The sequence below is a fragment of the Charadrius vociferus genome, unplaced genomic scaffold, assembly GCF_000708025.1.
Source record: "Charadrius vociferus isolate BGI_N301 unplaced genomic scaffold, ASM70802v2 scaffold115, whole genome shotgun sequence".
NCBI lineage: Eukaryota > Metazoa > Chordata > Aves > Charadriiformes > Charadriidae > Charadrius > Charadrius vociferus.
In genome coordinates this window covers 1,633,278-1,647,639 of record NW_009648636.1, presented here as the reverse complement: position 1 = coordinate 1,647,639, position 14,362 = coordinate 1,633,278, and the positions used below count along the sequence as shown (strand labels likewise).

The window sequence follows — 14,362 nt, the reverse complement described above, 5'->3', positions numbered from 1 at the left end:
TCGCTCCGAAAATACGCTCGCCCCCCCAGCTCCCACTTTATACTGAGGTCAAAGGAGGGGAGGAAAAAAAAAAAAAAAAGAAGAAGAAAACCAACAAAAAACAAAACAAAACAAACAAACAAAAAAAAACCCACCCAAAAAAGCGAGGCGGGGGGTGGGGGAGGAGGGAGGGAGCCCCGCGCTCAGTCCCCCGAGGATCTGCGGTTTCCCTGGGCTGGCTGCATGGAGAGGAAATCCCGGGAGCAAGAGCTTCTGAACTTGATCTCAACTCCAGGAGTCTTGTCTGAAGTGCTGATCTTCTTCTATAGCTGCTCAGCCATAGCGCTTTAGTCCTAGCCACGATATTTATATATCCATGTGCGTTGGTACCTATTACATCACCACCTACTGCTGTCTGCTGCAGCCCTCCGGTTTAGCTGAAAGTCAAATTATCACCCCTAGATGCTTAACAACTCCGAAGCGTCTTGAAGGGAAAGGGTGAGCAGCACTGGTGCTAAACAAGAGGGACAGCACAAACTTTTAAAAAGAAAAGGTCATATTTTGCGTTCATCACAGCAGCTTCCTCTTCTCTCTCTTCTTTCTTTCTTTTCCTTCTTTTCTCTTTCTTCTTTCTCTCTCTCCTTTTCTTTCTTATTTCTTTCTCTCCTTTTTCTTTTCTTTCTTTCTTTCCTTCTTTCCTTCTTTCTTTCTCCTTCTTTCTTTTTTCTCTTTCTGTCGCTTTTCTTTCTCTTTTTCACTTTTCTTTCTCTTTTTCACTTTTCTTTCTCTTTTTCTCTTCCCTAAGTGCTTACGAATGCTAATGCAGGACACAAAAATCAAAGAATGCTCAGCACACTTTCCACCCAACACAATGTATGACTTTGTGGAAATCTGTGGAATTTCGGCTTTTGCTGTATCCAAGCGACATGGTTTACAGTTTGCTGGATGCAGAAAAATTCCCTTCATTAAAAGCCAAAATAGTTGTTGCATGGGAGGTTTAAGAAATGAAAAATGAAAGAACTTGCAAAAAAAAAAAAATTAACAAAGGGCCAAGGCTTTAATAAATGCAAAAACATTTAAAGAGGCAGCATGTTCTCAAAAGCGGTAATAATGCTTTTGATTCTAAATATCCCTTTAAGAAATGAGAAAGCACAGCATTGTTCTGGAGTACAAGATGTGTGGAGCTCCCTCTTGGTCACTGTACTGATAGGGGCTGTAGTGACACGAGTTTATTCCTGAGCTTTAGGGGCTGCCCATTCATGCAAGTGTTGCTGTGCTTTTTAATAATATGATTATTTTCTAACCTTTGCTATGCGTGCACTCACTTAGATGTTGCTGTGGTGTCTTAATGACGCAGTTGTTCTTAGGCAATTACTTCATTTGGTTTAAGTTCATGAAAACGAAGCTCAGTATTTAAAAGCAGGAGAAGTTTTGACCCCATCAGTCTGGAATTACTTTGTTTAGAGCAAATCCCATATGTTTTGTCACCTCCCTTAGCTTAAGCCTCGGCCCTCAACAGGTTTTCAGAACCAACAGGTGAGGAGGCATTAAGGACAATTTTGGAAGGTCCTGAATTAATACAAAAGTGTGCGTGTGGTGGGGGGGAAGTGGTTTGTGACTCAAGTCCTTTATAGCCTGAGGATAATTTAGTCTTTCACGCCAGTAAAGCTCTCCTGCTGTTCCAGCGAGGGATTCGAGAGAAAAGAGAATTGCCCCAAGCCAGATGACAGCTCACCTAGGTGCGAAAATCTCTGACCTTCGCTAAACCTAAGCAAACTTAGATGATGTGCTTTTATTTCTTCTTGTGAGGTGCATATACACAGTGTTTGTGCGTGTGTTTCTCCTACGGCCCCTCTCAGGACGGAGAAGAGACTGCTGCTGCTTTGTGGGTTGATTGCAGGCTGGTGCTCTGAAGGTAAAAGACTCCTGGGTGTGGTTTTGTCAAACAAATTCATTTCTCTGTGTGTGTTTAAAGGCGGCAGAATTTAGATTTTCCTCTGCGGAGGTTTGTGGGCTGGTAAATCCGTTGAGGTCAAATGCATGGACTTTTACTACATTTCTGCTCGCATCAGGTCCATCCAGACCCCTCTTACACCCGGCAAGCCTGATGGATCAGTTCTGGAGGAAAGAGCTGTGCGTCAGGCAAAGGCCAGCTGCTCACGGGTTTGGAAACTGCCCTGCTCTGCAGGGGCTGTGCCGGACACCTTGTCCTTCTCCAATGGCCTTAGAACAGTGTGATCCCACCTCGCTTCCAAATCAGAATTATTTGCTGTTAGCAAACAGCAGCGGATGAATTTGGGATTAAGTTTATTTACCCTCTGAAGGATAAGGCCGAGGAGTGGTGCTTCTGCCAACACACCCACCTGGCAGCTCCCCTCCTGCAGCAGAAGTATAGTCCCACACCCACAGCTAGTGGGTCAGGGCCAGGGCTGCTTGGTCTTACTGACAGCGACTCTCCCTGACCCAAAAAAGCATGAACTCTGAGGCCTTAGCCCTGTGAATGTGAAAGCACATTAGAACTTGAAAGTAGGGATGTGCCCTGGAGGCCCAGCGGGCTGTGGTACCTTCATCCCTTTGGGATGTATCGAAATGGGTCCGAAAATGCCCTGACAGGCTCTGAGTCCATATGTTTGCAAGATTAGGTCCTAAATGATTACACAGAGCATCCAGAACGTCAAATGATGTTGTCACAATATCACTGATTAATAAGGGACACTTCTACAAGTTCATTCTTAAACTTGTTTCAGAATTAAATGGTACTCTTTCCATAAAGGCTTCAAATGAACCTTTCTGGGAGGAAAAGCAACAAGTTTTCAGCTAAGAACGAAAATAAGAGGTTCGGGTTTGCTTTCAAATTGTATATATTCACATGTGTGTGAGCTTGTGCGCAGTCTATGTATGAAACACCGATGCTTCAAAGCTCTCTGGTCGCCGAGTTGTTAGTACCTGTGAAAAAAACATAGGGGTGAAAGCAAAGCAGAACTGCAGCATTTCCAGTTTGCACCAGGTGGAAACCGCTGACGTCTGGGGTCTTTATGCTGCAACACAGACGTTGTCAGTTGGAAACTATTGTCCCAGGAAACCGTTAAAGCAGCATATTCCCCACGGAAGCCAATGAAACTGTGTCATCTCCAGGGCAGAGCCAGGAACTGAGCCTCCAACATGCCATCAGCTTTTGTGCAGTGCAGGGGAGTTGGGTGTCTCCAGATCATCCCGTAATTGCATATTCTGAATCTTCCATATCATGCCATGCTCCACTGCTGTGTGCCCCCTACGCCTTGTGTCACACACTCTTCCACAGCAATAATTTAAATATTAAAACAGGTAAAATGTCTTCATCTTTGTATTGACTCTGTTCCCTAAGAAGCATATGGGGATGTCACAGTTCAGACAGCTCTGCTTTCCAAATTCCTCTAGGCTTAAAGTATAAAAAAGAAGAAAGGATTCACAGAATTCAGGTCCACACCCAGGTTCAAGCTCCATACCATGTATTCTGAAGGAAAGGGGGAAAAGATGAAGGAATCTGGAATATCTTTACAACCTTTATGGAAATTTTTCTGCAATTGCACTGGCACAGCGGTCATCTAAACTTGGCTCTGTGTCGATATCTCTAAAGGGGTCTAGGTCCACAATTTAAAAATCAGTTTACATATTTATTAACCCCAGTAAATAGATGTAAATGACCCTGAAAGATATTGCTCATGAGCTTTTCTGTTGAAGGCAAATATTGTACTGAGATCCTTTGATCTGGAAGGATGGGGAGTGGACTGGAAGGGGCATGGAGAAGTATATTGTTAGGAAAAAATCCCTTTCACCATGTTTGCATGCTATGAAGACATGGTAAAAAAGCAAGCCCGTACCGCAGCTCCCCCTTTGCGCACGCCCCTTTTAATTATAATTATTTTGGAAGACAACTACACGGCGATCTGCAGAAGGGACTCGGCTGAGAAAGCTTTCTCACGTTCACGTCTGGCTGCCTCTCTGTGTGAGCAGGGGCAGTGGTCCCGGGAGAGGAGGCCGGCTGGAATGCGGCACGGTGCTGGGGGCCCAAGCCCCGAATGGCCGGGGTCGCTGGGAGACCTTCGCCGTCCAGGCCTCTGCTTGCTGCCTGCATAACACGCATACCCACACACAAGCTAGCGAGTCATACGCATGCTTTCTTTTTTTTTTTCTTTTTTTTCTGTTTGCAGCTGGTCTATTTGATCTCTGTGTGCCTGGGCTGTTTGCTGTTGTGAGCGTCTTGCCATGATCAAAACCTTATTATCTCGAGCGATGTTGTAGTGTTATATATTGGAAAAGGGCAGTGGAGTGTAGCAGCAGGCAGCTACAATACCGGACAGAAAACAAAGGCGCCAATAACCTCTCTCCAATGTATTTGGATTGATTCAGTGAGAGAACTGAACATCACTGCTTGTGATGGGTATGGACTTTTTCAACAGCTACTCCCTCTGCTGCTGTTGAGCTTGCGCAGTCGTACATCTCTGTGTATCTCTGTATAAAGCAGAAATCAGAGAGGACACCACTGAGTCCATCTGTGTGGCTGCTGTAGGCCTTCAGTGCCTTAGATACTGCAATTCACACTTCGAGCTTGTGACCGTGCTGCTTATATACACCCGCTGCTGCAGAGATGGGCGCCAAGGAGCTCCCACTGGAAGATGAAGCCACAGACATTTGACTTTCTGTGAACTACATTTAGAGTCTTAGCAGCCTTTTTCTCAGCTGCTGTGCTTGATTTATTTGCTTTATTGCTTTTTGAGCTGTAAGGTTGCTGTTCCTACAACATCAGCTCAAAGGTGAGGTGGCGGTGTGGTGATAAAGACACTCTGGGAGACCCGAGGTTGCTCTTGAAGCGAAGCAACCTGACGTACTCATGACAAGCCATTTCCTTGTCCTGCTGGTCCTTGTCACTCACTGACGTATGAACAGCTCTTAGGTGAAGAAACACGTCTGGACAAGCTATTGTACCCTCTGCTTCTCACCCTGTTTCTGCAGGCTGCGGCTTTGCTCCATGCTTTTTTTTCACTATACGTTCCCCATAGCAAAAATTCCCAACCCTACTGTCACTACTGCTCTGTATTTCCAGCAGTTTTCTTAGCTCCATTAGCTTTTGCTCTGTTAACAGCTCTTTTTGCTGCACATGCTTCCTGTTGTCCACTACCGTCTCCCTTTTTCTGTAGCTGTTCTACTCTCTTCTCCATCCTCAGGACAAGATGTCAGGCTAACAGAAACAAATGTCCTTCATGGAAGTTACATTCATGGTAAAAGATGACTAAACACCACTGAGACCTTAACTGCAGGGCTGAAGGATGTGTCCTTCTGCAGTCACCTTTATGGTGCTGTTGCTTACTTGAACATGTGAACTATGGCTGGCACGAAAATGAGCTTTAGGGAGCAATGTCATGAGAACCAGCTAAGGAGGAACTCTTAGCAGCCTTAAGTGGGATTTCTCTCTGTTGTTGTGATTAGTATCAGTTCCTGAAGCCTGAGATGCTTTTCTGTTGGGTGGTGGGATGAGCGGAGAACATGGAGGATCTGAGGACTCCTCAGCAGTATCACTGGATTTTGTATTATTGAAGAGCAGGACTCAGTGGGATGGGACAATGGACACATCCTGGGAAGTCATCAGTCAAGCCAGATAATTTGTGAGGGCAATCATGTCCCAGGGTCTTGTCACAGCCTCACAGCCCTTATCTTCATGAAGTTTGAACCAAAGTTTGGAGAGGAAGTCTGCTAAGAACCTAGATGGAGAAACATGTTCAGAGGGCTGCAGTTATTAATGTAGGTCTTTTTTAGAAAACTTAGTTCCCAGTCAGGCTCATTCATATACTAAAACTCACACGCTTATACTTTCAGTTGCACTGCTGAGATTTCTGCATATGCTATTTTGTTCTTCCTTGTCCTGTATTCTTTTTACTCATTGAAATTATAAACACTTTTAAACTAAAAATATACATTTTTTCCTTTTGTCAGATTATGGCACACATACTTTTGCTGATACATTACTTGACACTCTGCCAAACAAAACTGGTAAAAGGACACATAACAGAAAATGAGTTTTGAGAATCAGGGTAAGTGTTTGTTAAGCTTATTTTTATTATTATTATTGTGGGAAATAGTAGCTTAAGTTAACTTTTTGTGTGAGAATGTTTTAGCTGACTTTGAATGTAACATAATTGGTTTACACTAGTCTATTCAACATGTGGCCTCTCTTGTATGAATCATTTTTTACCGGTGGCTAATGTGAAGAAAACTGGCTGTTGTAAGCAAATGACGTGTATTGCTGAATTTTAAAACTTCCCAGCAAAGCACCACTTTAAATCTGTCAGAACATATATGGACATAGCGGTACAATGCATAACCTCTCCGAGCATGTAGGAGACTAGCTTTTCCAGTTGACCTTTAGTGTCACAACAGTGAAACAAACGGATGTCTCTTTTCCTTATTTACTCCTGGACTTTTCGTGGTGCTCATCACTGCAATGTCTGAGTCCTCTGAGGAGGCAGTGGCCGTATCCTCAGAATACCTCCATAAGCTGGGTGTTGCTCTTCTCTTTCCCAGCCCATTGCTCACTGTGGCAGTGAGGGGCAGCTACGCTGCCGTCAGGTGAAAGGACTTCACATACGTCTGGGGTGGCAGAGGAGGAATCAAGACCAGGTTATGGAAGATCTGCACGATCTGTTGGGGTTGATGAACTACTGTGGTAGAAGTTCTCAAAGCCTGATCTAGGCAAGTCGCTTTCCCAACCTGGCACAGCGTGCAGAGAACCTACAATGCTGACTTCAACCCCAAGGACAGGACAGCTACACAGGTCCAGCAGGATCACGGCACTCACCTGCACCAAGAGACACAGCTGGGCTCCTTTGATTTTGGACAAGCTCTGTACCTTATGGGTTGCGTGGGGTGGGGACCAGAACACAGACATGCTGAAACCTCTCCAAATACTCCTCTTTCATAATAACCACCAGTGGTATTGGCAATGGCTAAAACTTTATCTTGCACTCTGGCACACAGAAGACCCTGAAAACAGTTATAAAAACACAGTTTAAGAGAGAGTTCACTCAGAAAAGTATCAAGTTCAGCACTACATTACTCCTGATGAAGTCAGCCTGAAGACAGAGAACAGCCAGAATCAACTGTACGGTTTGCTGGGTGAGTTTTTGAACCGTAAACTGCGAAGATAACAGATAACAGCTGTTACATAGATAACAGCTCTAGAGCTTGAAGACCAGCCGGCATGGAGGTTACCCATCAAATTCTGTGTTGCTTGAAGGTAGTGACAGCAGTAATAATTATGTAAAACTTAACTTCTTCCCCTTCAAGGTGTTTTGGAAACAAAAGGTAGGAAGCCAGATATATAGCTAAGAAACATATTGCACAAGTGTGTAGAACAGGTTATCTGTCAACAGATGCATCAGTCATCTGTCATCAGACATGTCTAGAGGATTTGTCTTAGATTTTGGCACATTCATTATTCACTCTCTCAGGCGTCATAGCTTACAATGGGAACCAGTTCTCACTCCAAGTTTGGATCACACAAGATATAAGTAAAGAAGTTTTGGATGAATGATCCTTGCCCAGAAAAATCCCCTTGACACCAAGAAACCTGAAGAGATGACATACTGCGCTGCATGATTTTTGACTCAATCACTTAATTCCTGTTGTCATTCAAGGCCCAGAGCAACTTCATTCTAGTCAACCATTTTAATATTACCTCTGTTTCTCCTCCATCTTTCCCACTTCACTAATAAAGCTACAAGAGTTGCAGTAACATCAACATTACAGGAACTAATACACGCAGGTTAAAAAATAAACAAGCAAAAGAAAAAGAGAAAGACTACTTATCTCTTTTTGGACAATTTCTGGTGTAATAGTCCTGTTCTGAGAGTAGATTTCTCACAGGGTCTACTTTTGTTCCTGCAGATGAAAGGAGGAACAGGATTGGACTCCAAGTCAGTTTGTTCAATGAAACCACACAGTCTCCTTAGCTCTCAGCAATGAACATTCAGTTTATGATTTTTTCTTCCATTTCAAAATATGTTTATATTTGGACTAAGAGAATGTGGAGAATCCATACTGTTAATGTGCTCTGCAGGAAAAGATCCCCAGGAAATTAGCTTGGAAACTTACTTTGCTTAGGACTGCTTTTTGGTTTTAAGATGTGGAATGAGTTCAATGCAAACTTGAAACGACCATTTTAAAGATTGCCTGGAGAAAAAAACAGTCTTAAACCAGGCAGAAAACAACAGAATGAAAACTTTGGTAATCTTAATAGTTTCCTAGGACTAACCCATCATTCCCTCCATCGGATGGAATTGGAATGGATTGGAAGCCGCTTGGAACTCAGCCAGGTCTCCTTCCTGAATAGGTGTGTCCTGCAAATGTTGAGTGTAATACTGTGGTCATCTAAAACCCGTTAGCTGTCACATGCAAGCAGAACATGTCCCACAACCCCAACATTTTCTCTTTCTACTACCCAGCTGGAATAACAGGTAAATTATTGCATGAAAGACACTGAGCTAAACTCTATTCTCACTCATTTCCATGTAACCTCCTGAGATAATGGGAAAAAATGAAAGCAGCTGAGCCTACAGAAAGCCTGATCCCTACTAGAGATACTGTTTTTATGTTCAGAGTACACCCATTCAGAATGATTATTTCGATATGAATCTCCATGTACATTATTACTTATGTTAATGGGAATGAAGGATGTACACATGAGCTGTTGGAATTGGGACACCGGGATGGGAATGATACATAACGAAGAGAAAACTCCCTGCTCAGGGAATTCAGACAGTGCTGTGCAGTCACTGCTATGCTATTTGCCACGTGCTATATACAGTCACAAAATATTCCACTCAGTCAGAGACATGGCCAGAAAAAGCCCTGAGAACCCCAAAGTCTTACAGTCTTATAATAACCACTGAAGCACGCCCTCCGCCACAAAAGGAGCACAGCAGTGCTCCTGTTGACCCGCACGGGACAAGCTGCATGCAATTTATTCCAGTGTGTAAAGAACCAGGCAAAATCAGAGGGATTAGTTTCAGTACACCCATGGCCTTTTACCATTGCTCTGGAGCTGCGAAGCAAACATTTTTGGTGACTTTAATGAAATTTCATAATGCCAGAACGAGGTATTATAAAATTATCTGGAGTCTTTTAGAATATGCATTTATTTCAGGGGATAAAAAAAATCTAGATTTAGGTACCAGTACACGGGTAAAAAAGGATCCTGTCATTAAAAAAAACTCCACACTTTCAAAATTAATCTCTGTTCTTCTACCCCCTTTTTCCACTTTTTAATTTGCAAAGTTATATTCCTGAGAGTTGGTGGACCAGCATACTAGGAGGCTACTTGTCACTTGAAGTTCAGATGCAGGAATTCAGAAAAATAAAAGGCATTGGAGTCTTTATGAGTCCTTCTTGGATTGGAAGACAAAGGAACATAACGATGATACAATAGTCCTTACTGTAAGATGCCATTCCTATTGTCCAACACTGTGCATATCATCATTCCCATTATTATTTTTCTGACCAAAAAAAACAAAATCAGTCTAAGGCTTCAGTTACAATCAAACCACGAACAGGACAAAACAGCAAATACAATAAGCTGCTGACTGATTTGTGTTCCAAAATGCCCAGGCAGCTGCTAGTTTTCAATAGTGCTTCTACATGCTGTAATTACAAATTACTGCAGTCAGGTTGTTTTCATTTGGCCTTTATTGGCCAACACCAGCATAGCAACCTGGATGAACGGGACCTATCTATTTGTCTATTGGTTTTAAGAAAAGGATGGGGCAGGTCAGGTCTTGTCCCACCCAAGAAGGGCAGTTGCAGAAGGAGGGAAGCTGAAGCTGGTCAAGACATTACATCAGGATTAGAGCACCGTGTCAAACCAGAGCCACCTTTGGAGAGATCAGACCAGTCCTGAAGATCCTGTCAACAGAGGGATTCCAGGGAAGGCAGGCTTTTGTTGGTGCTGACTCTGCCCTGCACTAAGAGGGTAGATGGAAAGCCTGACTCAGCAGCCTTTTTTGTGGAGTGCTGGACTGTGAGCCCGATAAAAATCCCACTGGCTGTCAACTGGAAGGTGTTGGGGGGAGCGAGAGCCAGGGAGACCTAAAAGCTACCCTATTTGTTTGCCTGGAAGTCCCCACTGAACAGGATTTAATGCTTTCTGTAGGCTCAGCTGCTTTTGTTTTTTCCCATTATCTCAGGAAGTTACATGGAAATGAGTGAGAACAGAGTTTAAATCAGCATCTTTCATGCAATACTTTACCCATTATTCCAAAATGATTTAGTAAGAATGTTCTTTGTGGTGGTAGTGGCAGTCTTCACTACCAGTATTTGAGGAGGCAAGCAGTGTCACCCATAACAAACGCGTTACACCTGCAGTCAGATCGCTTCTCCTTTCCCTCTAGAACTCCCGGGCTCTTTCTGCCTGAGGAAGGGGTTTTCCTTGGGCCACTGCTGGGGAGCTAGGAGGACGAAGGAGATGAGGGAGAAGAATCGTGCTGGCAAGGGATGTTCCACCTTAGATCTTTGCAAAGCTTAGAAAGTTTCTCTCCCTTCCTCCCTCTGTCACCACAGTAGTTTATCTAAATTGCGGCAGGAAAATTACAGCGTCTAAATAAAAAAGCTACCCCAAAACTCCCTTCTGCAGCAGCTTAAGGGCAATCATAATTCAGAATCATGGGACCAAACCTCATACACTCTTGCTGTTTATTATTTAACAGCAACAAATTGCCATTATTTTTTACTGAGCCTGAGGGATGGTTTGCAACCTATTCCCATGCTTCCTGATGCTTTCAACTAAAAATGAACACAGGCCACAGAATTAGCTCCCAAATATATTGGTTCATGATTTGATGGTGCTGGCGAAGTGGCTTCAGGAACTCTTCCCTTTTGGGGCTGCAACAGTTTGTGCCCTACACCCTGCTGTGGTACTACTCCTGCTCCTTCAGGGGGTTCAGCACTTCCATGGCCATCACCATACCCATTTATGACAAAGTTGCATATTACTATAAACTATATAAGCTTCTGTGATGATTGGGGTTAAGGGAAAGACATTTCCATTAGCTGCAGAGGGGACCATACAGAACACCTTTGCTCATGGACTAATCCTATGTTGCTGGAGGAGCTGCAATACCTCAGCAGAAAGCTCATAAGAAATCAGCCAGACATGTTTAAACAGCAATTTGGAATTACCAAATACTAGCCAAATATATCTCGCTGTTGTTATAGTATAAATATAATCATTGCTATTATTAGTCGTAGCAATAGTTACTATTACTGGTTATTATTAGGCATAATTTTTACTGTGGTACCACTTAGGAATTCCCTTAGTCGACCAGAGTGCCATTGCAATACGCACTGTAACGCTGTTACCATGACAATTTTTCTCTGTTTGCCAGTGTGTTCTGGCTAGAGAGCCAGCTGTTGACTAGCTGTGCTCCAAGTTGCCGAGCAATAAATCCCAAACCAAATTCACGACCAGATTTCTGCTCCAAGTCTCAATCTTGTGACTTGCCCCGTAGGCTGCTTTGTGACTCCACCTGACTTCATCAAGTCACCCTGCAAAAATACCACCCTGTCACCGAAAAAGGAGGCTCCTAAGTCAAATTTTTGAAAATATATGTTGCATACTCATTCGTACAGGTAAATATAGGAGAAGCTGCTGGTTAGGTTGACAATGCAGAAAGTATTTGTGAAAGGCTCTGGGGAAAAAAGGGAAGATGAGAACGATTTCTTTGCAATACAAGAGAAAAAGCTTTTAGAAGCACAGCGTATTAAAAAAAAAAAAAGGCATTTAACTAAGCAGGACAAGACAAACTTGGTGAAATATCAACGGTTTCTTAAAGATGAGATCTCCCTGGCAGATCATCAGTCTTGAGCGGTCCACAAACTATTGGCCTAACTTTTGGCTTAATGTTGAACGTACTAATGTCATTAATTCTTCCAAGATGATATAGTTATTTGACTTATTTTTTCATCCTTGTAACAACAGTGAAATTGGTCACTGCACACAGAGAATGAATTTCACTGCGGGGTTCACTCACAAATGATGTTCCACTTAAAATTTTCATAGCCTTCTGGACAGAGGTATGTGTCATGCACTGAGCAAAAAGCACATTGGAGATGTGTGGGGAGTCCTCAGCTGCTCACAAAGACCCCAGTGATTTGGTTGCCCCAGGACTGCTGGGGTGATGCAAGTCTCCTGTCACCAGGCCTGCAAGCCATTAGCATCTGGGTAAAGCCACGGTATGTGAGCTAATGGTCCCAAACCATTACCTACCGAGTTGAAAACCTTATCACAAAAGCACTATGGTTGTGATTTGCATCTCTCCAATGTGTGGGTTCAGTAACTTTTCCATCTGTCATTACCAGTAATCTCTCTTCGTAATCTCCCTAGTACCTCTGTGTCACCAATATCCCCACTATAGGTGTTGTGTTTTCTAATGGTCCACTTAGCACATTCACAAGTCTTCCATACTCACACTATTGTTTGATTATGTCTTTTAGGGTTAAAATCTGATCAGTGTATGTACACCCTCTTCTGAAGTTAAACTGACTTTCCTTAAGCCTACTATTCAACTGTGCCTGCTTTCTTGTTCACAGGCACTCAAGCAAATATATTCTCAAACACAGCAAACAAGCTAATGCCTCTTGAGTTTTATATTCCTTCCTGCCACCTCCTTTTCTTTTTCTTCAGCTTGCTGTAATCACATCTGAATACCAGGGACAAGTCCTTCCGCAGCTTTCAGAAGTGCTGGGAATATCTGACACTGTCCCATGGGTGACACCTTTGTTGTCAGTGCAGTCAGGAGGATGCAATGCTTCAGAACGGCTGTCCATGTGTCACACTGAGGATCCAAGGAGCAATGACATCTGTGGGGCCACTGTGCTCTCCTCAATGGCCTTCAGTCTTGATCTTTGGGGCTGTGCTTGGCACCCATGCTGATCGATCTTTTAAATGTCCCAACACAGATTACCAATGCTCTACTGAAGAGTTTTCCACTGTCCCTTCTAGCTTCTCACCTGAAGTCCTTAGTTTTCTTTTCTCCCTCTTCAATATGATAAACTTTTGAGAGATGAGCCATTCTGAGACATTCCTGACTTTGTTCGCGTGGAGGTGTGGGGCCATGTGAGGTTGTGACCTATTTCATCTGTCACTCACCTTGCAAAGCACAGCTTCAGAGATATGCCTCTGAAAGGATCTATTTAGAAATACTGATGAATTAAAAGTGCACCTAGAACTTGATATTAGGTCCTGATTTAACACATACCCAACCTTTATTCAGGATAATCATAACACAGATCTGTCTTTTCACACTAAACTCTTCATGTTAAGGGGATTTTGTCCTTTATCAGAGCTTATCTGATGAAACACTGATAAAAGTGTACCATGATACATGCAGGGTAAATACTGCATTTAAAAGGAGATGAGCATTCAGACTTACCTGTTGTGATCAAATCGAAATAGTAAGCCTTAGTTTCCTCCTTTGGGCATCTTAGCAATAGCTTGCCGAGAACTCTCTCCATTGCTGACAAAAGGCTCTCAAAACTTGAAGATGTAGTGGTAAATCTCCAGACAGAGGCTGAAATTAAGTTAGGTCTTGTTGAACCAAACGTCCAGTCACTTCTTGCCAAATACGCCAGTGTTACTGGTACTACAAGAAAAATAAAAAAAAATATTTGTTTTCCTTGTTATCATAATTCTCTTACATTTCTGTATTGTTCAAGTGCTGTAAACATCATTATGTGAGGCATCACACAAATGTGCAGCGTAAGACGCTGAGCAGCTCATTAGCTTGGTTATTGCTCATGTAAAATAGCCATATTGCACATTTGTAACATAAAGTAGTAGTACTTGTGATAAAAGCAAAATGCATTATAAATCCCAAATCCAAAATTTATTTACGCCAATCAAAAACCAGTCACAATAGTATTTGTGCCTTGGCATTTTAGTGATCAAATCTGTATTTTGTAAAAAAACAAAAACAAAACAAAAAACCCCCACAAAACATTTCACTAATGAGGGATTGATATCACGATTGGTAAAAATATCTCAGGATCATGAGGAAAATCTGTGACGTTTTATTTCTGCTAGAAATCGATGTAACGATTAGGGCGTCCAGCTCAGGTTGCAGGGAGACATCTTTCTTCCATTGCATTTTTCTCCATTCCTTCTGTGCCAACTCTTATAAAACAAGATACCACAGGATTTAATTCTAAAAATCTAATATTACTGCCTTGTGGTGAACTGAATACTACAGATTCCTTCTTGATAATACTGTCTCATAGGATTCCTCTGTGGTAACAGAATCTCCTGGGATTCCTGCCTGGTAACCATATCTCACTGGACTTTGGTAGTATTTCTCCCATT

General features: G+C 42.8%; 1 protein-coding gene across 1 annotated transcript in view; it reads right to left on the bottom strand.

Moving 5' to 3' along the window:
• The window catches only part of FGF4 (fibroblast growth factor 4), a 16,625-nt gene extending 3,107 nt beyond the window's left edge, over positions 1-13,518 (bottom strand). The window contains exons 1-2 of the mRNA XM_009886296.1: positions 13,437-13,518; positions 3,941-4,087 (exon numbers count right to left, since the gene is read on the bottom strand). Coding sequence (XP_009884598.1) covers positions 3,941-4,087; positions 13,437-13,518 — 229 coding nt within the window. The remainder of the gene's footprint in view (positions 1-3,940; positions 4,088-13,436) is intronic.
• Positions 13,519-14,362: the final 844 nt, after the last annotated feature.